Genomic DNA, 24161 nt, shown 5'->3' with positions numbered 1-24161 from the left:
GAGCTGGGCTGGATGACCCTGGAGCAAGTGTGAAGGATTTTGGGTGTGGAGGCAGAGAGGGCAAAAGGTGTACCCTGATGCTCCAGAATTGCAGTAAACTTTAAAAAAAAAAGCATAAAACAACCTCCACCCTTCACATCTCACCACCCTCAGCTCTGCATATACTCCCATGACCCTGCCATACCATCTCATTGTTTCCCCCATGTTCCTACATTCCCTCCATACAACGCCATGACTCCTCGTAATCTCAATGTCAGTCTATGCCCTTCAACCATCCCAGAAACCCTCATATATCCTAATCTATGACTCTTGATCCTTTTATTTAAAAATATTAAATGGCTGGGGTTTTAAATGCCTTGACAATCTCAGAGTTCCTTTTGATAATTCAGAGAGTTTGACAGTTTGAGATTGTGCAATTTCTACACACATTCATGTCTATTTCTACAATGCTATGGGGCACCTTACCTTTTCCTAAACATACTTGACCTCTGCCCAAGGGTGCCGAAGGGACATGCCCAAAGGAGTGCTATACCTCTCCAAAAAGGTACTCTGGTTATCCAAATGAATCAACAAAGTTCTGCTGTTATGTAAGCAGAAGTCTGGGTCTTCTGAGGGGGCTTACATAATCTAGTATATGCAAGGGTCTGGTCTAGTGAAAAAAATTGTATGTAATAAACAAGATGCAGTTTAATGCAGGTTATAAAGAAAAGGCTCAACACAAAATTCAAAGACCACAGAGAGGATCGAGCCTGAGTTCTGCCTTCCCCAACATCCTCCTATATACTCTCAACAATCCTCATGACATCAACACAGTGGGTGGTGCTTTTTACACTCAGGCAAGTCTTAACCCATTCAGAGTCTTTAAAACTCACAAACAACATCTGCCAGGTCTAATACTTTAAAGATTTTTAAAATTCAACCTGTTCAGGGATACTATGACACACCTCTGGAGCAGGTGGGACTTCAACCCAGCTTTCAGGCCAAGAGGTAGAAACAATACCACTGTGGCACAACCTTGCCAGCAGATCAAAATTAAACACATTCCAGGCACCTGGGTCACTAAAATCGCACGGACAGATGCAGCTGCTGATTTCTATGGGCATTGTCTGCAAAAAATGAAAGAGCACAAAATGTGCAGTGTTCAGTGGATAGAGGATTTCAATCTCCTCTGCAGAGGTGGAGAGGCTCTCTGTCATCAAAATATCCAGACCAGGGTGCTTTCACATGAGCATTGATGAAGTTGTCAGATACACTATATAAAGTGTAGTTGGCTTTCTTGAGACGTAACTGGAACTGCCTCTGTCCAGACATGATATGAGTAGAAAATGGCCTTTGCTATTTTGTGCAGATAATGATCCATTATAGGACCTAATATAGCCCACCTCATCTGCACCTGCAGTTCGGTATCATCTTGAGGTCAAGGTGACTTTAATGTTTGCCACCCACCCTTCAATGCAAAGTAGTTGTGACATCTGTGTGTATCACTTGCTGATAAACACATGCCAAAACTCATCCTGCTGGAGCTGCAAAGATTAGTAATCTGGTTCAAGTTAATCTGGAATATTGGATATATCAGCAAACATAGTTGGCCTTTTTCCATATATTTCCCTTCATGTGGATCTAGAAGAACACAAGTGTTCTTCCCAGCTTCACAGAACTACTGTGGATCATTATGAGTGAAGCAAGTGGTCCAGATTGGTGCCACAGTGACTGGAGTTGCTATGATCACCAGCATCATGCTGCAAGAATCAACATGAGGCCAAAGGTTTAATTTAACTTTAGGTTAAAGCCTCCATTACTAGTGCAGTGTTGGTATTTTAGGCAATTTCAACTCCATCAAATTGGCAGCATTATAAATGCCTCCGCCATGGCTATAGGGTTCAATTGCACCAATACGCCAAGGTCTTCTTAGCACTTCCCAAACACTTGACTTCCACCATTTAAAAGGGCAAGAGCAGGAAGTACATCAGAAATTTTCACCTCCAGATTTCACAAAATGTCTTGCCTTTTCCTTCCCATTTTTTGTAAAGCAATGTGGGCATCACTGACTTGACATTTGTTGCCCATCTCTAATTTCCATTGAACTGAGTGGTTTGCAAAGGCCAGTTTGGAGGGCAGTTAAGAGTCAACCACATTCTTGTGATTCTGGTTTCACATGAACTAGACCACGTAAGGATTTCCTTCCCAAGAGAACATGAGTGAACCAGATGGGATTTTGTGACAATCACTGATGGTTGCCAGCTTTCAATTCCAGATTTTAGTAATTGAATTTAAAGACCACCAGTTACCAAATTGGGACTGGGACCCATGTGCGCACAACATTTGTGTGGACCTGTAAATTATCACTCCACTTTTAATACCATAAAGCCACCATCCCCCACCCCCCCAGTTAGAGATTGCCACTTCATCATTGTTGGGTGGAAATGCTAGAATGCCTTACATCCCATTAGTGTGTTAACAATGACGTTCAGCATTACTATCTTAATGGTTAGGCAATAAATGCTGATCTAGCCAGCAACACTCACAATCTAAAAATGATTTTTACAAGTTTTTGAGTCAGTTAGATACAATGACAAATCAGTTGCATACAAATTCTTCTGAAAATGTGAAAGAAAATTGATATTCCAGACAAGCTGTCCAGAGCATCTCTTGAGGTCATCCTTTGTAAATGACTCCATTAGAATGTTAAAGCTATCATATTCAAGCAATGAAGATCAGCGCCAGTTACCATGGCTACTGCTGCGTATCATCAAACATTGTATATATGTAGATCTTTAGAGATTGGCATTTCAAATATCCATCTTCAAAGTGAATGCTTCCTTTTGTTTTTGAAGGATTTTTTGCTTTGCAACAACGCTGACTTGTATTTATATTTTGTTTTTAAGACAACAAAACATCCCATGGCACTACACGGTTTTATTATAAAACTGAATATGACACAGTGTCATGTAAGAAGATATTGGGAAAATGACTAAAATCAATAGCTCGCTTTGAATGACTGTCTTAAAGGAAGAGTTTGAAGGAATTACATACAATTGTGTTGCAATAAATTAAATCCTGACAGGACTTGAAAGAGTGGATACCATAACGACCTTTCCCCTTGAGGGGAAAATGGGGATACAGCTTAACAATAAGAGGTATCACTTTTAGAACATATATTGAAGGATTTTTTTTCTGACAGTTCTTAATATGTAGAATTCTCTTCCCCAGAAAGCAGTGGAGATTGGGTCATTGATTTTTTTTCAAGGCTGAGTGAGTTAGATGTTTAATAGACAAGAGAGTTGAGGGTTGTGGCACTGTGTAGAGAAGTGGACGTACAGAATAATGGAGTTCAGAGCACATCGGCCATGCTCTTATTGAATGGTCAAATGGCCTACTCTTGCTATTACATCTTCTGATCCAATAGAGAGACAGAGAAGGTTAAAGAGACAATGACAAAGATTAGAGGTATATCAGATGAAGGCATGACAAACACTGATGGAGCAATTGAAAGTTGGGAAATGCTGAACAGGTTGGAATTAAAAGAATACAGATGTTACCATTGATTATAGAGCTAGAGGACATGACTGAGATGGGGAGTGCTATGGTGGGATTTGAAAGGAAGGATTAGAATTTTAAAATTGAGATATTGGTTAACTGGGTGCCAGTGTGGGTCAGCAAACACAAGGAAGATAGATAAATGTCATCTAGTGTTTTGGGATGACCTCAAGTTCACAGAAGTTCAAATGTGGACATTAGCCAGCACTGTATTCAAACAGTAAAACCTAGCAGAAAATGTTAGGGAGGGGGTTGAGTCAGGCGATATTATAGAAGGCAAAATAAGTGAGCTTAGTCATGTCATGGCTATGTGGACAGAATTTATGATGGACAGAATGTGTGCATGTCATATTGTATCAAGGAATCATAAAAGTGTACAGAAATATGATAACAGAACAAAACCTTAAGGCTTTGTATCTGTATACATAAAACATTCAGAAGAAGGTAGACGAGCTGATGATGCAAATTGAGTCAAATGAATAGAAACTCATAGCCAGGATGGAAATGTGGTTACAAGGCAATCAAAACTGGCAACTTCGCATTCAGGGATATTTGATCTTTTGGAAAGACAGGAGGGATAAGAATGATGGTGGATAGCACTGTTTGTAAGAGGTGAAATGAGGACAGTTGTGAGAGATGATCTAGGCTTGGATGATTTAGAGTCTGTGTGAGTGGAGGTTAAAATAGATGGCACTGGAAAGAAGACATTGATAGGATTAGTGTACAGAATCTCAAACAGTAGGGACTCACGAGGAAAGATTATAAATCAACAAGCAATAGGAGCATGTAGAAAGAATAGAACAATAATTATGGGTGACTTTAATCTTCATGTTGATTGGGTTAATCAAATTGGAAAGGTTAGATATGACAAAAATTCATTTTGAAAATTTCATCAGTGGGATGGGAGTGTCTCTGGCTGGCCACATTTATTGTCCATCCTTAGTTTCCCTTGAAGAGGTGGTGGTGAGGTGCCTTCTTGACCCGCAGCAATCCACTGCTGGAGGTTGACTCACAATGCCATTTAGGAGGGAATTCCAGGATTTTGACCCAGGGAAAATGAAGGAACGGTGATATATTTCCAAGTCAGAATGGGGAGTAGCTTGGAAGGGAACTTGAGGGTGGTGGTGTCCCATGAATTTGCTGCCCTTGTCCTTCTAGTTGGAAGTGGTTGTGGATTTGGAAGGTTCTGTCTGAGGATCTTTGGTGAATTTCTGCAGTGTATCTTGTAGATAGTACACACTGCTGCTACTGAGCGTTGGTGGTGGAGGGAGTGGATGTTTGTGAGTGTAGTGCCAGTCAAGCTTGTTGCTTTGTCTTAGACTGTGTCAAGCTTCTTGAGTGTTGTTGAAATTGCACTCTTCCAGGCAAGTGGAGAGTATTCCATCATACTCCTGACTTGTGCATTGTAGGTGTTGTACAGGCTTTAGGGGGTCAGGAGGTGAGTTACCTGCTGCAGTATTCCTAACCTCTGACCTCCTTTTTTGGCACTGTGTTTATGTGGTGAGTCCAGTTGAGTTTCTGGTCAATGGTAACCCCAAGGATGTTGATAGTGGGGGATTCAGTGATGGTAACATCATTGAATGTCAAGGGGAGGTGGTTAGATTGTCTGTCATTGGTAATGGTCAAAGCCTGATAATTGTGTGGCATGAATGTTACTTGCCACTTATCAGCTCAAGCCTGGACATCATCCAGATCTTATTGAAATTGATCATGGACTGCTTCAGTATCTGAGGAGTTACGAATGGTGCTGAGCATTGTGCAATCATCAGCAAACATCCCCACGTCTGACCTTATGATGGAGGGAAGATCATTGATGAAGCAGCTTAAGATAGTTGGGCCTAGGACACTACACTGAGGAACTCCTGCAGAAATGTCCTGGAGCTTAGATGACTGACCTGCAACAACCATGACCATCTTCCTATGTGCCAGGTATGACTCTAACCACCAGAGAGTTTGCCTGCGATACCCTTTGATTCAAGTCTTGTCAGGACTCATGATGCCACACTCAGTTGAAAGCAGGCTTGATTTCAAGAACTGTCACTCTCACCTCACCTCTGGAGTTCAGCCCTTTTGGCTATGTTTGAACCAAAATGTCAGGAACTAAGTGGCGCTGGTGGAACCCAAACTGGGTGTTACTGCGCAGGTGCTGCTTGATAGCACTGTTGATGGACAGTCCTATCACTTTACAGATGATAGAGAATAATTTGTCCTGCATTTTATCTGCAGGACATACCTGGCCAATCTTCCACATTGTTGGGTAAATGCCAGTGTGGTGCCTGTACTGGAACAGCTTGTCTAGGAGAGTGGCAAATTCTGGAGCACAAGTCTTCAGTACTATTGCTGGAATTTTGTCAGAGTCCATAGCCTTTGCAGTATCCAGTGTCACCAACTATTTCTTGATATCACATGGAGTGAATAGAATTGGGTGAAGACTGTTATCTGTAATGCTGGGGATCACTGGAGGGGGCTGAGATGGATCATCCACTTGCCAATTCTGGTTGAATGTTGCTGCAAATGCTTCCACCTTATTTTTTTGCAATGATATTCTTGCCGTGTATTAGGCGTAGCTTCCTAGAGCAATGTGTCATGGAGGGAACCAGAGAGCAGTCTATCTTGGGTTGGTAATGGGCACTAAGGCAGATTTGATAAATAAACTCCGAGTAAAAGATCCCTTTGGAACTAATAACCATATCATGACAGAATTTACCGTTCATTTCGAGAGTAAGAAAACTGGGTGAGAGAAATCAGTGTTTAACTTAAATAAAAGGAATTACAATGAAATGAGGAAACAGTTAGCTACTCGGTGGATAGATTAGCAGGAATGACAGTGAGCAAACAGCAGCAAATACTTAAGGAGATAATTTATGGCTCTCAGCAAAAATGGGCCTCAGTAAGGAGCAAAGAATCTGAGAGGGATAAACCAATTATGGCTAACCAAGGAAGTTAAAGAGAATATTACATTAAAAAGAAAGGAGGACTAAAACGTTAACAGAGAGAAAAAAAAACAATGAGGGCAAACTAGCAAGGAATATAAAAACTGATATAGGAGCTTCTTTAAATATATAAAAAGGAGGAGAGAGGTCAAAGTGAACATATACCCCTTTGAAAGTGAATGTGGGGAGACAGTAATGGGGAACAAGGAAATGGCAGAGGAGTTAAACAGATATTTTGCAACATTCTTCACTGTGGAAGAACATTCCATTGATACCAAAGAATACAGGGGAGAAACTATCATCGCTAGAGAAGAAGTATTAGAAATACTAATGCAGTTTAAGATAGACAAGTTCCCTGGTCCTGATACCTTGCATCCTAGATCCTGAAAGAAATAGCTACAGAAATAGTGGATGCATTGGTTATAATTTTACAAAAACCCTGGAGAAGTATCAGAGATTAGAAAACGACTAATGTGACACCCCTATTCAAAAAGTGAGCATGGCAAAAAGTGGGTCACTATAGGTCAATTAGCATAACATTTATTGTTGGAAACGCAATTATTAAGGAAGTAACAGAATATTTGGAAAATCATCATCTAATCAAGCAAAGTCAGCATGGCTTCATGAAAGGGAAATTGTGTCTGACTAATTCATTGCAATTTTTTGAGAATGTTTCAACCAATGTGAATAATGTAGAGGGTAACCAGTTGATGTGCTGTATTTGGACTTCCCAAAAGAATTCGACAAGATACTTCATAAAATGCTAAGTTGTAAGATAAGAACCCATGTTGCTGGAAGTAGTTTATTGGCATAGATAGAGAATTGCCTAATGGACAGGAAAGAGCAAGTGGGGAAAAGGAGATCATTTTCAGGTTGGTGAATCATGACCAGTGGGGTTCCATAGATATCAGTGCTGGGACCGCAATATATGGATGTTGTTTACTATATATGAATATATACATTGTTTCCATTATATAGTAATGACTTGGAAGAAGGATGTGAATGTACTGTGGCACAAAAATAAATGGGCAGGCAGGTTGTCATAGAGATGCAAACAAGTCATTGAGCGATATTGGTAGGTTAAATAAGTGGGCAAAAAACTGGCAAATGGAGCTTAATGGAGTGGGAAGATGTCCATTTTGTAAGGGAGAACAGATTATTATTTAAATGAAGAAAAACTGCAGAAAGCCGCAACACAAAGGGATTTTGAGGTACATATGCACAAAACACAGCTAACAAGTGCAGCAGGTAATCAGGACAGCTAACGGAATTTGGACCTTATTTTAAGGGGGGTTACAGTTTAAGAGTAGGAAAGTTTTGCTACAACTATACAAGGTGCTGATGAGACCACAGCTGGAGTAATGTGTGCTGTTTTGGTCTCCTTATTTCGAGAAAGGTATTACTTCATTAGAGGCAGTTCACTGAATGTTCATTGGGATGATCCTCAGTCTGGAGGGGTCTAATGAGCAACCGTTAAACAGGTTGGGAATCCACTAATTGGAATTTAGGAGACTGAGAGATGATCCCATTGAAACATATAGATTCTGAAGGGGCTTGACAGGGTAAATGCTGAGACAATGCTTCCCCTCATGGAAGAGACCAGGACCAGAGGGGCAAAGTCTCAGAATAAAGGGGAGCCAATTTAAGACTGAGATGAAGAGAATTTCTTCTCTTTGAGGATTGTGGGTCTTTGGAATCCTTGCCACAGAGAGCTGTGGAGACGGATTCCTTGTGTATATTTAAGGCTGCCGTAGATAAATTCTTAGGTGAGTCAAGGGGTTACAGGAAAAACAGGAAAGTGGATGTGAGGAATATCAGAGCAGCCATGGTCTTATTGAATGGTGGGGTATGAGGAGCCAAGCAGCCTAGTCCTGTTCCTATTTCTTATGGTCTAACAAGACAGATCTGACGTTCACCGTGTGAGGACTTGTAGGCATGATCACAATCACACATGGTTCCCTCTATGTCTCTGAATGCACTCATGTGCTGCTAGTGGCCTTACAGCATTCACTGTTTAAAATCTAGCCATTCTCTACATCTTCAGAATAGAACTGTAACCGAACAGATATATAGGAAAGGATCGACAGCCTGGGTCTCATCTGTTTTGAAAAAGAAGGCTGAGGAGTGCAAAATCTTCAATATTATGAATGGCTCTGTTAGCTAAATGTTTCCTTTTGTGGAAATATATAATTATGCTCAAGAAATCCAACAGAGAATTCCGGAAGAAGCCTCAATTCCTAAAGAATGGTAAGAATGGGGAACTTGCTACCGCAATGGTTGAAGCAAATAGAATCAATATACTTAAGGGGAGATTAGACAAGCATATGAGAGAGAAGGGCTTTTGATAGTAGAACAGTTAATACTGAAGACAGAAGTTGTGAGCAGTTTTGAGTGGAGCATACAGACTAGCATGGACTGGTTGGGCCAAATACCCTGTTTCAGTCATGTGTCTCCTTTGTGATCCAATAGCATGATAATATTAGGCAGCTCTCTAATATCTACAAGGTTGCAGAATAGCCACAGATCCATCAAGTGCCTGACAGGTTCATAGGACAGCTGGTGAATTCTTACTTTTAGCATTTCAACAAAGTATCAAGATGATAGAGCTATCTAGTCTTTTTTTTAATTTATGGGGTTTATTGGGTTCCCAAAGCTCAGAGTCCAATCATTGTCACCCACCATATATTACTGTTGTCCCTCACAACTATTACAAAATAAATTCAAAGGACTTCCACTCCCTCAATGCACAGATGGCTTCCAACAAAATGTCAATGTTAGATGTGCTGCTAGTGGTCTTATGGCATTCAGTGTTTAAAATCTAGCCGTTCTCTACATCTTCAGGGTAGAACTGTAACAGAACAGATCAACCCAGCTGAAAAAGCTGATCACCTTCTTCTATGGATAATAGCAATGTCAGGAATGGCCCGAACAGTAATTACGAGTGCTAAAACAAGGCTAGACATTTACAACACTGGTTGTCAAGAGGATGACTGGGGTCGTTAAAACACACTTTCATTGTCTGAACAAGTTAGGATGGACTTCACAATATCTTACACTTCACATATCCCAATTATTTTTAAAATAATGACAGCATGGCAGTGATAATTGTTTTTTTAATGCAGATAGTTCAAATATGAAACAGCAAGCTTGGAGAACTGATACTGACTTTCTGATTTTTACTAACTAATGGATGAGAACTAGCAGCAAAGGGCACAATCATTGATGTGATGTTATATTGTGGCAAATAGGAGGCTGATCTGCAATTAGATCTACAGTCCAAATAATACTTAATGAATCATTGGCTGAGAGCATTTCCTCTCTTTTCAGTGTGACAAAGGCATGTTTTCAACTTAGCTCCTTCATCCTACCTGCCAAAGGCTGACCTACAGCTTCCCTGCTCTAACTCAGGTTAAAATGTTGCTATGACAGTAGTTGACAATAACATAATCTACATAAATCCATCCAGCCACCCACCTGCTTCAGGAGAGGGTTGGGTAGCTTGGTTGGGTGGTTTATGGTGTAGAGTGATGCCAACAAAGATGGGCTCAATTCCTGTACTGGCTGAGGTTACCATGAGCTCCCACTCCCTCAGTCTTACCTCTCAGCTGAGGCATAGTGACCCTAAGGTTAATCTCTCCACCAGTCCACCAGGAATTCTAATTCAGTCATCTCTCTCTCTCTCTCTCTCTTATGAGAGAGCAGCCCTCTGGGACTATGATGACTTTCCTCTTACTTAGGTTGACACTTTTAATGCCTGGTAATTAAAACTACAGAATGTCTGAAAGGAGTATAGTCGAACAAGTAGCCATTGGTTTTAATTGTCCAGTCCTCTGGTTTTTGGCTGTGGAATTGGATGACAATCAGGCCTCCACTTTGGTTCAGGCAGGAAATTTGGAAATATTGATGTAGTCCAAACAGGTATTGGAAACATTCATGAAGTTTGAGACTCTTGATTATAAAACCCATGAGCAAGATTGCATAAAGGGAAGAAATAGAATTCTTAATTGTTGATTATAAAGCTAATCAATGAACTTCAGCAGTGTTTGCCTTTGCATGTAAATATATTCATTACGTGTGAAAAAGAGAAGAAATTGAATAACTTCACATCATCAGTGGATGCAAAACTAATCAATTTTGATTGACTGAGCATGCACTGAATAGTGACTTGTGCATTTGGCAATGTCTCCACGGTCGGTTTGCCCTCTTGACAATCTGGCAGTAATGTATTCCTTGCTGCTTTGCTCTATGCGAATGTATCAAAACGATACTTCAAATGAGTTTTGCTGTGATCAAATTTTCTGCAAAATGCTGACTTCCAGAGGATGCTCTCATCTATATAATTGCAATTCCTTAACTCAAATTTCTCATAATTCTAAAATTTAAATTTGGAACATTTTACAACCTACAAATAATGATCTGATTTGCAATTTTCTTTGCCTCTTGCCTTATTGTTACATTCGCTATGGTAATTCGAACTCAGTATCATTTTCTGCAAAAGGCCTTGTTTCTATTCTGTCTCTGACTTTCAGATGGCAAAAATGATTGAAATTTATCATTCGATTGCCATACCAACTATTCCAAAATATAAGTAACTTGTAACATCACTTTGGGAAATAATGTATTGTGGTTTTGAATAAGCCTTCAAGCCACTGCACTACTGATTTCCTGAGTCAGAGACAAGAATACAATGAGGGAGAGTTGTGAAGTCCTGACAGATGGAATCTGTGATGCCAGACAGTTAGGAGGACAGTGAGACTGATTGTATTAAAAAAAAGAGAACAACTTTAGGGGAGATGTATTATACAGGTTTGAGAAAGTAAATGTTGAAGACAACATGCAGACATATTACCCTGTGATGGGGTAAGAAATCACATGAGAGACAGACACCATGACTTCATTAAAGTTTATTCATAATTCTGTAAAGCTGGGTATAGTTCCTTAATCAGCAATGAATTACTTACTTTTAAAAACTGAACAATTTCTGGTAGCTAGATTAACCAAACATGTAACACTCAAAATATCAGAGATATCAGCTAGTGACCATAATGTAGGGTGAGTTATGTTGTTCAATTCTGATAAGGTTTGCACATTTTGTAACCAAACAATGCAGCTTCCACATGGGGAGGAAGTCACAAATTAATAGTAAATACCCTTTCTTGTAAAGTTGATATTTCATAATTAACTTTATAACAATACAATCATAATTAATTTATCAATAATTAATGCTTTATTTTGTATCAGTTAGATTTATTAGCAGAAGTGTGAAATAAAGCAGCTAATTTTGAGCTTATTCATTTTCACTAATGTGAACTTGCTGGTCTTCAGGCTCTTCTGCCAAACAGATGCCCTCTTGCCTGTTCTGATGTTACAGTCTCACTCCTGCTACAGCAATTGCAAGGAATTGGTATGTTGACATTCATTCAACTGGGAATGTGCCAAAGAAATCAAAGACACAACCTGTCAACCTGAGAAAATGAGTTGGGATTGGGATAGATTCACAGAGTTTCCACTTTGAAGAGGAATCGCGGATGAGTAACGGCACAGGAGACCATTTGGCCCATCATACCTTCATTAGCTCTTCAAATGAGCATTATTGTCTACTGCCATTCCAGCCCATGTACACGTGCACATGGATTTTCAGTTAAGCATCAGTGGAGGCAGAGAGAAGTCCTGGTTGTTTGTTGTACTCCTTAGCTTAGAGACACTGAGACCAATTATCAAACCTCCACTGCAGTCATCACTAAGATTAACAAACTCAGTATTGACTAAGGATCAAATCTATGCTTTTTTGTCACTTTCACAAAACACAAACTCTTTGCCAACTGAGCAATTAGGACAATGGAGATCTCCTTTCTTTGGAGAACTCATAAAATATTTCCGAAATCAATTTTGACTCAATTACATTGCACTTTTACCACTGAGCTTTTGCAGGCGCACCATTTGAAAGACTGTTAGCTGACTATTAATTACTGTTCATCGATCCCCATTGTGAAACATGTGAAGCATGCATAAGTCCTAATGACAGTCCTTACTTTCTGGTATATTTTGTAAGGCATCCATCATTACTGGCAAAGAGCCACATAATCATAAAGCATTTCATATCGGACACTTCATATCATTATCAGGCAATTGATTGATGAATAAACTCTTAAGGCAATCACGTTTGAAACCAAAATCTAATTAGAATGAATATGCACCCCATTTAAGCTACTAGCTGGGTAAGACTGAGAAGTTCTAACTCTAATTGAAAATGTAAGTAAATTTCAGAAGGCTACAGAATTCAATTTGTTTTATTTCTTGTTTGTAAACTATCAAATCTTCACACTTCTTTTCTAATCATACCAACATTGTAATAGAAACCTGCTGGCATCTGTTTAAGCAACCAGTCAAACCCTGTTAATTCATCATCAGTCATAAAACACTTAGAATCGTATAAGGTAGATTGCCCCCTGTCAGTGAAAGCATAAATTGTTCATTAATGCTGCAGATAAATGCAACACATTTATGTTCTTCTTGACAAAATAATTGATAACTGCCAGGCTGACACTGGGTAGTCTTCAACCACAGAAGTTTGTAATTATATAGTTTGCAGCTAATCTTGGGTATTGTAAATTATTACATTGCAACACACTTTCAGTTCCGACTCCAAAAGTAACATAACTCCGTAGAGTTATACAGCATGGAAACAGACCCTTCAGTCCGACCAGTCCATGCCAAACATAATCCCAAACTAAACCCACCCACCTGTTCCTTGCCCATATCCCTCCAATCCTTTCCTATTCATGTGCTGACCTAAGTGTCTTTTAAACATTACAACTGTACCCACATCCACCACTTGCTCATTCCACATGCGTGCCACACTCTGTGTAAAAGAAAATGCCCTCATGTCTTTTTTAAATCTCTCTCCTCTCACCTTAAAAATGTGCCCCTGGTCTTGAAATCCCCCCTTCCAGGGAAAAGACACCTACCATTAAACCTGTCTGTACTTCTCATGATTTTGTGACAGATTTTTAGCTTTTGGTCTGGCTTTACATGAACAGATGGAACTAATGGTGAAAATGAAAATAATAACAGTATTATTGAGAGGAGTCATAAGCAACCGGAATACAGATAATGATTCAGAAAGTTAGTCAGCAGGATTTAAATTGCAGTGCCAAATTGCACTTTACTGATCATCACATTGTCTCTGTTTTAGATAGGAGACCCCCTTGATTTTTAAAGTGACGTCGAGTTCTCGATTCTTCCATGAGGAAAAATTCTCTCCACATCAATCCTTTCAAAACCCTACAGGATTTTATATGTTCCAATCTAGTTCCCTCTTGTTCCTCTGAATTCCAGATCAGTTACCTCAACACCAGGTATCTTCAAGTACCATGCATCACAACCACCTGATGAAGGAGCGGCGCTCCAAAAGCTAGGGTGCTTCCTATTAAATCTCTTGGACTATAACCTGGTGTTGTGTGTTTTTTAACTTTGTACACCCCAGTCCAACACTGGCATCTCCAAATCATATCTTCAAGCCTAGTCTGTCCAACATAGCCTCATAAGACAACCCATCTATTCCAGGTATCACATTTTTCCACACTGTATTCCATCTTTGTCTATTCACACATCCTTTCAATATGTTTTTGTAATCTTTCTTACCCACCCGAATGTGTTACTGTCCTTAATTGCCCTTGAAAATGTGAAGTTGAGCTGCCATCTCGAATCACTGTGGTCCATTTGATCTGGGGTACTCACAAAGCTATGAGGCAAGAAGTTCAAAATGAAGGAAAAGCAAAATATTTCCAGGTCAGGATGGTGAATGGCTTAAAGGAGAATTTGCAGGTGATGCTCCCATATATTTTCTGCCCTTGTTCTTGCAGGTAGTGGTGGTCATAAACACGGAAGGTACTGTCGAAGAGGCCTTGATGAATTTTTGCACTGCATCCTGTAAACAGTACACACTGCTGCTACTGAGTGACAATGTGGAAGAAGTGAATGTTTGTAGATGTGGTGTCAATCAAGTAGGTTGCTTTGTCCTGAATGGTGTCAAACTTCTGAACGTTGATGGAGTTGCACTTGGCGAAGCAAGTAGGGATTATTCCATCACATATGTGCTTTGCGATGGAAGACAAGGAGAGTCAGGAGTTGAGTTACTCACTGCAGGATTCCTAACCTTATATGGCCAGCTCAGTTCAGTTTCTGGTCAAGGATAACCCCCTGGATGTTGTAATGGGGGATTCAGCAATGGTGATGACAGCAAATATAAGGAGCGACAGTTAGATTTACTCTTGCTGGAGATGGCCATCACCATGTCCTTATGAGGCATGAATGTTAATTGCCACATGACAGCCCAAATTGGATGAATACTTGCCCAGGTCTTGCTGTTCTTGGACATGGAGAAAGTGAGGACTGCAGATGCTGGAGATCAGAGTCTAGAATGTGACACTGGAAAAGCACAGCAGGTCAGGCAGCATCCGAGGAACAGGAGAATTGATGTTTTGGGCATAACATGTGGTTGAAGGGTGCCAAGGCGGAAGATGAGGTTTTCTTCCTCCAGTTGGCGGGGAGCTTTCATTTAGCGGTGGAGGAGGCCGAGGACTTACATGTCCTTGGAGGAGTGGGAGGGGGAGTTGAAGTGGTCATCCACAGGGTGGTGGGTGTGTTTGGTGGGTATGTCCCAGAGATGTTTCCTGAAATGTTCTATGAGTTGGCGTCCTGCCTCCCTAATTTAGAGGAGACCACATCAAGAGCAACGGAGACAGTAGATGGGGTGTTAGGATGTACAGGAAAATCTCTGGATGTGGAAGAATCCTGTGGGGCTTTGGACAGAGATGAGTGGGGAGGTCTGTGTGCAGGTTTTACACCACTTGCTGCGGCAAGGGAAGGTACCAGGAGTGGAGGGTGGATTGGTGGAGGGTGTGGACCTAACAAGGGAGTCCCAGAAGGAATGGTCTCTGCTGAATGCTGATAGGGGTGGCGAGAGAAATATATCTCTGGTGGTGGGGTCTGAATGTGGGTGGCAAAAATGGCAAAGGATAATGTGCTGTATCCGGATATTATTAGGGTGAAAGATGAGGACTGGGGATGCTGGGGGGAAGGGTCCATCCTTGTTATGGTTGGAGGGGTGGGGTTCTACAGTGGAGGTGCGGGAAGTGGAGGAGATGCACTAGAGGCCATTGTTGACCATGTGGGAGGGGAAATTGCGGTCCTGGAAATAGGAGGCCATCCGGGATGGAGTGGAATTGCTCCTGGGAAGGAGGCAGAGGAATTGGGATCATACTTTTACAGGAGGGAGGTTGGGCGGATGTGTAGTCATGGTAGTGTGGGAATCGGTGGGTTTAAAGTAGATGTCCGTGTTGAGTCGGTCACTGGAGATGGAGACAGAGATGTCCAGGAAGGGTTTGGCAGTGTCCGAAATGATCCAGGTGAACCTGAGGTCAGGGGAAAGGTGTTTGTGAAGGTATTAAACTGCTCAACCTCCTCATGGGAGTATGAGGTGGTGCCAATACAGTCATCAATATAGTGGAGGAAAAGGTGGGGAATGGTGCCAATATAATTGCGGAAGATGGACATGTTCCATTTCCTGAAGAAGGGCTAATGCCCGAAACGTCGATTCTCCTGTTCCCTAGATGCTGCCTGACCTGCTGCGCTTTTCCAGCAACACATTTCCATCTCTGATCTCCAGCATCTGCAGACCTCACTTTCTCCTGTTCCATGTATCTTACAGAGAGACAAACATATCTGAGGCCCATATGGATGCCCATGGCTACCCCATTGGTCTCGAGGAAGTGGGAGGATTCAAAGGAGACGTTGTTGAGGGCGAGGTTCCACTAATTGAATGAATGTGTTGATGGAAGGGTATTGGTTGGGTTGGTGTGAGAGGAAGAAATGGAGGGCTTAGAGGCCTTCGCCATGATGAATGGATATATATAGGGATTGGATGTCCATGGTGAAGGTGAGGAATTGGGGACCGGGAAAACTAGAGTTATTAAGAAGGTGGAGGGCAAGGGTGGTGTCCCTAATGTATGTGAGGAGATCCTGGACCAAAAGGGACAAGACAGTGTCAAGATATAAGGAGATAAGTTAGGCGGGGCAGGAGCAGGTGGAGATGATGAGTCAACAGGGCAATCAAGTTTGTGAATTTTGGGGAAGAGGTAGAACCGGGTGGTGCAGGACTCCAGGACTATGAGGTTGGGGGCTGTGGATGGGAGATACCCTGAGATGATATGTTTGTGGATGGTCTTGGGATGGTAGTTTGGTGATGGGAGGTGAGATTGTGATCAAGGGGACAGTAGGAAGGGTTCATGAGTTGGACATAGGCTTCTTCAGTGTTTGAGGAGTCGCAAATGGTGCTGAACATTACGCAATCATTGACAAACTTTCCTATATCTAAGTTTATGATGAAGGGAAGGTCATTGATGAAGCAGCTGAAGGTGCTTGGATGGTTGGGGCAGCATGGTGACTCAGTAGTTAGCACCGATGCCTCACTATGCCAGAGGACCCAGGTTCGATTATAGCTTCAGGTGACTGCCTGTGTGGAGTTTGCACATTCTCCCCTTTTCTATGTGGGTTTCCTTTGTGGGTGCTCTGGTTTCTTCCCACAATCCAAAGATGTACAGGTTAGGTGAATTGGCCATGCTAAATTGTCCATAGTGTTCAGGGATGTGTAAGTTTGAGGTAAATGTAGAGTGATACGGTAGAGGTATGGGTTTGGGTGGAATACTCTTCAGTGGGCTGGTGTGGACTTGTTGGGCTGAAGGGCCTGTTTCCACACTTGTAGGGATTCTAGGATATTACTCTGGCTCATTTCCTGCTTACCACCTTCTACTTTCCTGATAAGTTGAAGACATATTTTTTGCATAGTTCTTTTACTTAGAAAGCAAAAATGCTGTATCTGTAAGACATTGAATTTTTACAGCATATACTTTCCATTGTACTGGAGTTTTATCTGAAACTTTTGTCGGGACTTTAGTTCAATCCCTTTTGGATGTTGTCATTGAATTCCTGTCGGCTGCATACGATGTAGTTCATTTGATAAAACTGTTGAGTGTAAGTTTAAAGTTATTGATATGTCTGTTGACATAAAAATCTTGTACTCATCAAATTACAAAACAAGGAAGAGACAAAAAGACACCGCTAAGCCAGAGGAGCTCTTCAATGATGAGAATAATGCATGTTAATGAATTAATGCAATGTGAAAAGGTATTACTGATTCTGCTGAAACCATAAGGATTTCCTTTGAAGTCTTGCTTGTATGAATGTCTTCCAACATCGTAATGGACATGAACCATTTCAATCCCCTATACTACAATGTATAAGCATACATTAGCTGATTTTATCTCCTCTCCATCTCTCTTTAGCTCCAGAGCTTTTTCAGACATTTTTGGAAGGAGGTCCTGGCTATTCATATCCAGTTGACTGGTGGTCACTGGGCATTACCTCTTATGAACTATTAAGGGGCTGGGTAAGATGCACTATTCAAATCTTATTATTGCCATGCAAGATGTCAGATCATCTCCCTTGTTGATAATTAATTCTGTAAGGAACTAACAATATAAAGGGATTGAATTCTAAACTAAAAGCTGTAGAATGTACATATTATATTATGCATTCTATTTTTTTCACAACCATTGTAAATTAAATTTATGTGTTAAACATGAATATATGAATATAACTCTCCATTGCAACAATCTCTAGTGTAACATTGTGTATGATATGGTGTGCAATTAACAAAAGTTACTATCTGAACAGTATGGTAGACAGAATGTATTAAATGGACTCATAAACATGATAACAGCACAACCAGGAATATCTCCAGCTTTTAGTTTCAATACACGAGGCTAGGGGAAGATTGTTGCCTGATAAGTGGGTCATCCCCATTCTCATTTGAAAGCAATATTCTGAAGTTATTAGGATAACTATCTTACTTGTATTTCGAACCGATACAAAGCACAATTGCGGCAACTAAATGTTGGGTTAGGTTTTCATGCAGTTGAGGATATGTCAAAATGGAAATTGCAGGCTTCCTGACTACATTTCTGCCACGAGCTGAAAATGTGTTGCTGGAAAAGCGCTGCATCTGCAGTCCTCACTTTCTCCTACATTTCTGCCACCCCAATTTTCATCAGTGTGGGTAAGGAATGCAGGATGATTTGGGTCATGAGCCCATACCCTGCACTGCCAACTTGGCCAACTCCTCTGAGGCATCTCCTGGATCCTGCAGTTGTATGGAGTCAGGCAAGCTTTTACCAAACTCCTGGTTCATGGTGCCTTAAAGTGCCATGATTCTCAGTCAGGAGGTGGGAACCTTTTGAAAAGTTGTTCAAAGGGTCTTATTCTTGTCCCTTAGAATCAGGGTACTAGTGAATTAAGGGACAGGAAACCCTCAACTCAGAAATTTAGATTGAGCAATCTAGTATTTTTTTAAATCACTTTGAATTTATAAATAAAATATGCGATTTTAGCATTGTTACCTAGACCGCAAAAAAGCAGGAAATGTTTAATCTGACCAAGTACTACCCCGTCAATTCGCTCTTAATCATCAGCTGAGAGACGATGCCTCTGACAGTGCAATCAAGCAGCATTTAATCAACAAGAGCCTGCTCAGCCATGCTCAGTTTCCGTAAGACCATAAGACTGGAGGAGGCCGAGATGGTTCATCCACTCAACATTTCTGGCTGAAGATTGCTGGGAAAGCTTCAGCCTTATCTTTGGCACTGTGTGCAGGGCTCTTCCATCATTTAGGATGGCGATATTTGTGGAGCCTCCTCCTTCAGTGAGTTGTATAATTGTCCACCACCATTCACGATTGGATGTGGCAGGACTGCAGAGGTTAGATGTGATCCATAGGTTGTGGGATCACCTAGCTCTGTCAATCACGTGCTGCTTATGCTGTTTGACATACAAGTAGTCCTGGTTGGTGGCTTCACCAGGTTGACACCTCATCTTCATGTATGCCTGTTGCTTCCCCTGGCTTACCCTCCTGCACTCTTCGTTGAACCAGGGTTGATCTCTTAGCTTGATGGTAATGGTTGAGTGGGGGATATGTCGGGCCACAATCCACATCACCTCATGGATGCCCAATCTGGAGTTGCTAGGTCTGTTTGATGTCTATCCCATTTGGCATGGTGATAGTGCCACACAACTTGATGGATGGTACTCTCAATATGAAGGCAGGTCTTTGTCTTCACATAAACTGTGCAGTGGTTGCTCTTACCAATATTGTCATGGACAGATGCATCTGCAGCTGGCAGATTGGTAAGGATGAGGTCTTGTTGGTTCCCTCACCACCTGCCACAGTCTAGCAACCATGTCCTTTAGGTCTTGACCAGTAGTACTGCTGCTGAACCACCCTTGGTGGTGGGCATTGAAATCCCCCACCCAGAGTACATATTGTGTCCTTGCCATTCTCAGTGCTTCCTCTAAGTGTTGCTCAACATGGTGGAGTACTGATTCATCAGCTGAGGGAGGACGGTATGCGGTAATCAGCAGGAGGTTTCCTTGCTCATGTTTAACCTGAAGCCACGAGACTTCATGGGGACCAGAATCAATGTCGACGACTCCCAAAGCAACTCCCTCCCAACTGTATACCACTGTGCTGCCACCTCTTTTGCATTTTGTTCTGCTATGAATTTAATCACAAAGCAATTTTATGCATTCTGCAAGTGTTGTGGATGATTCTCACTTTCATTATTATAAACAACTGTGCTTCATTTCACAGGAGTCACAATCTATTAGCAGCACGTTGATTTTAACTTCCATTCTTCATTATTGTCAGTGCAACTGGAGAGATACTTTTTAATTACTGTGAATAAAATATATTAAAAGCATGTTGTATACAGCAGAAATAATTTATTAAACTATGTTTTAGTCAAGAAACGACACGGCTTGCATTCAAAGTTCAAAGTAATGAAAAGCAACAACTGTGATTGGTTCAGTTCTCAAAAGAATCACCATTCAACACACCATCTCATCAGCAAGAACATGCCCTAGCAGTTCCAGTCCTTGTTACATTCCCTCCAGGGAAATAAAATAAACATTTCAGTCACAATGGTAAGTATTTTGCTCCAAACGTGGCTCATCTTTGAACACACTAGTCCTTAATCCAGTGTAAATAAACATTTATCAGTAAGCAAATACTTTTTAAGATTTAATCAACCAAAGCACTTAATCGCTGTTTTTTGCTTCCTTTTTTCCTCATGTTCAATTCCTGAGTGCATTGGTTCATGTAATCCAACTACTGTCCATTCATTATCCTGTGCAGTAATTACCAGCAGGCTGTTTGATTCTATGAGTCCAATCCTCACCCAACGTTTGAGCAGAGGTCAACCCCTAATAATAAAGACCCCTGCCTGATTATCCAACATGGGGGAAACAGTGAAAATTGGCAACTCCTATCACAGAATCACAGAATTGTTCTATTGCAGAGGCCGATTGTGTCTGCACCAGATCTCTGAGCATTTAACTGAATACCAGTCTCCTGTCTTTTCCGCAGAATAGTACACATTGGCTCCATTTAAATAATCATTCAGTGCCTTCTTACAAGCCTCAATCGAACCTGCCTCTAACACACTTCCAGGCAGTGTACTCCATAATCTATCTACTCGCTGTGTGAAAAAATATTTTTTCTCACCTGCGTCTTAGTTCTCGATACATTTACAAATGACAGCATTTTAGTTTTCCTTATCCACTTTGTCCCCACCCCTGAAGAGATGTATCAAACCTGCTCTAAGCCTTCTCCTTTCCAAGGAAAACAGTCCCGGTTTCTTCGACCATTCCTCAAAAGTGAATGATCTCAGCCGAGTACAATTCTCATGAGTTATTCTCATAACCCGAACACTAACTCTCTCCAGTGCATTCACATCCTTCCTATAGTGTCGTGAAAAAGCTGAGGTCTAATCAGTGTCTTATCAAAGTTCATCATAATTGCCTTGCTTTTGCTCTCAGTGCTCCTATTTTTGATGTCTCGAATACTGTATGCTCGATTACAACTCTCTCTACCTAACCTGCCATCTGAAGTGACTTATTTACATGTGGACCCAGGTCTGTCTGTTCCTGCACGCCCTTTGTTTTATATTATCTCACCATGTTCTTTGTACCAAAGTTCACATAGAGTCATAGAGTCATAGAGATGTACAGCATGGAAACAGACCCTTTGGTCCAACCTGTCCATGCCGATCAGATATCCCAACCCAATCTAGTGCCACCTGCCAGCACCCGGCCCATATCCCTCCAAACCCTTCCTATTCATATACCCATCCAAATGCCTCTTAAATGTTGCAATTGTACCAACCTCCACCACATCCTCTGACAGCTCATTCCATAGACATACCACTCTCTGCGTGAAAAAGTTGCCCCTTAGGTCTCTATTATATCTTTCCCCTCTCACCCTAAACTTATGCCCTCTTGTTCTGGACTCCCCGACCCCAGGGAAAAGACTTTGTCTATTTATCCTATCCGCGCCCCTCATAATTTTGTAAACCTCTATAAGGTCACCCCTCAGCCTCCGACGCTCCAGGGACCTCTATAAGGTCACCCCTCAGCCTCCGACGCTCCAGGGAAAACAGCCCCAGCCTGTTCAGCTGTAGCTCAAATCCTCCAATCCTGGCAACATCCTTGTAAATCTTTTCTGAACCCTTTCAAGTTTCACAACATCTTTCCGATAGGAAGGAGACCAGAATTGCACACAATATTCCAACAGTGGCCTAACCAATGTCCTGTACAGCCGCAACATGACCTCTCAACTCCTGTACTCAATACTCTGACCAATAAAGGAAAGCATACTAAACGCCTTCTTCACTATCCTATCTACCTGCGACTCCACTTTCAAGGAGCTATGAACCTGCACTACAAGGTCTCTTTGTTCAGTAACACTCCCTTGGACCTTACCATTGAGTGTATAAGTCCAGCATTTTGCTTTCCCAAAATGCAGCACATCGCATTTATTTGAATTAAACTCCATCTGCCACTTCTCAGTCCATTGGCCCATCTGGTCCAGATCCTGTTGTAATCTGAGGTAACCCTCTTCGCTGACCACTACACCTCCAATTTTGGAGTCATCTGCAAACTTACTAACTGTACCTCTTATCGTCGCATTCAAATCATTTATGTAAATGACAAAAAGTAGAGGACTGAACTTCCTGGGCAACCTATCCAGTCATTTGACCAAAGTGTCAATATCTTTTTGAGGCTCTGCACTGTCCTTCTCACAGTTTGCAATTTTCCTCAGTTTAGTTTCACATGCAAACTTTGGAATTTTCCTCGAGTCACTCAAGACTGTTAGTATATATCAGGAAAAGCAAGGCTCCCAATAGCACTTGCTAGGATATTCCACTACAAACCTTCTTCTAGCCCAAAATATACTCAGCTAAACTAGTATTGATACAGCTATTGTCCCTTTTCTTCTAGGACATATTTCCTCACAAGTCTATCAAATCTCTTTTAGAAATCCATGAACATCACATCAATAGCCTTTTCCTCATCCAATCTCTTTGTTACCTCTTCAAATTAAACCCAGCAAGTTAGTTAGACTGTTTTCCTTAAGAAGTCCCATGCTGACTCTTCCAAACCAATCTATAATTTCTCACATGACTATTAATTTTATTCCAGATAGTTTTTTTCTAGTAGTTGGACCACTACTGAATGAAATTGACTGGTCAATAATTCCTCAGTCAATGTTATTTGAACAACAGCATACTGTTTGTGATTCTCCAGTCCTCTGGCACCACCCCAAATCCAAGGAAGTTTGAAGCATAATTGTTAATCAATTTCCACTGTCATTTCCTTCAATATCCTTGGAAGCATCATATCTGACCCTGATGTCTTATCAATGTTAAGCACTCAGAGCTTATCCAAATACCCTCTCCTTATCAATTTGAGTTTCCTCCTCTGTCATCACGATCTGGCCAGCATCTACCTTGCAGCTAATGACAGATACAAAGTATTCATTTAATACCTTAAACTGGGCCTCGAAGTGTGAGTCCCCTTTGTGATCCTTAATCAGTCCAATTCCTCCTTTTTCCACTATTTTAGTATTAATGTTCTTATAAAGACGTAGGGGTGTCCTTTTATGTTAGCTGTCCCTTTTCTTTCCATAATCTCTCTTGCTTCCTATATTTGCTTTCTCACCTCTCTATTGAACCTCCTGAATTCAGCTTGATTCTTAATGTTATTTACTACCTGCCACCCGCTATAAGCAAACCTTGTCTTCTTTAACTGCATTTATCTCATTTGTCATCTCTATTGAAGTCCATCAATTGATTATTCTTATTCTGGATTGACCAAAGCCATTTTCTGCCTTTATCCTGTACCTTATGTTATACAGATCACTAGTCCTTAGATGTTTCCCACTGTTATGTGATCTAATTAGCCAACCTCATTTCCAAGAGCCAAGTGTAGCGGTTGCTTCTTTCTTATTGGACTGGAGATGTACTGCTGTCAGAAATTCACCTGAACATAATCCAGGAATACTTGTCCATCACTGTCCCTTACACTCCTACCTTCCCAGTCAATGTACAGGTATTTAAAGACCCCATGGGTTACCCTTCGGAGGCTTATTGGGCCGAAGGGCCTGTTTCCACACTGTAGGGAATCTAGCTATCTAATCTAAAAAATACTTTATGATGTTTACACATCTCTGCCACTTCCTTGCTGACCCTACAACCACATGGCATCAACATTGCACAGTTTCCAAATCTCCCCTTCAAC

General features: G+C 41.2%; 1 protein-coding gene across 1 annotated transcript in view; it reads left to right on the top strand.

Moving 5' to 3' along the window:
- Positions 1-24161, top strand: part of LOC122539420 (serine/threonine-protein kinase 32B-like) — a 320287-nt gene that overhangs the window by 258524 nt on the left and 37602 nt on the right. The window contains exon 7 of the mRNA XM_043674242.1: positions 17816-17919. Within this exon, the coding sequence (XP_043530177.1) occupies positions 17816-17919 (104 nt within the window). The remainder of the gene's footprint in view (positions 1-17815; positions 17920-24161) is intronic.

Source organism: Chiloscyllium plagiosum, chromosome 32, assembly GCF_004010195.1.
Source record: "Chiloscyllium plagiosum isolate BGI_BamShark_2017 chromosome 32, ASM401019v2, whole genome shotgun sequence".
In the NCBI taxonomy this organism is placed as follows: Eukaryota; Metazoa; Chordata; class Chondrichthyes; order Orectolobiformes; family Hemiscylliidae; genus Chiloscyllium; species Chiloscyllium plagiosum.
Note: the sequence above shows the minus strand (reverse complement) of the source record. Positions and strands in the feature narration are given on the sequence as shown.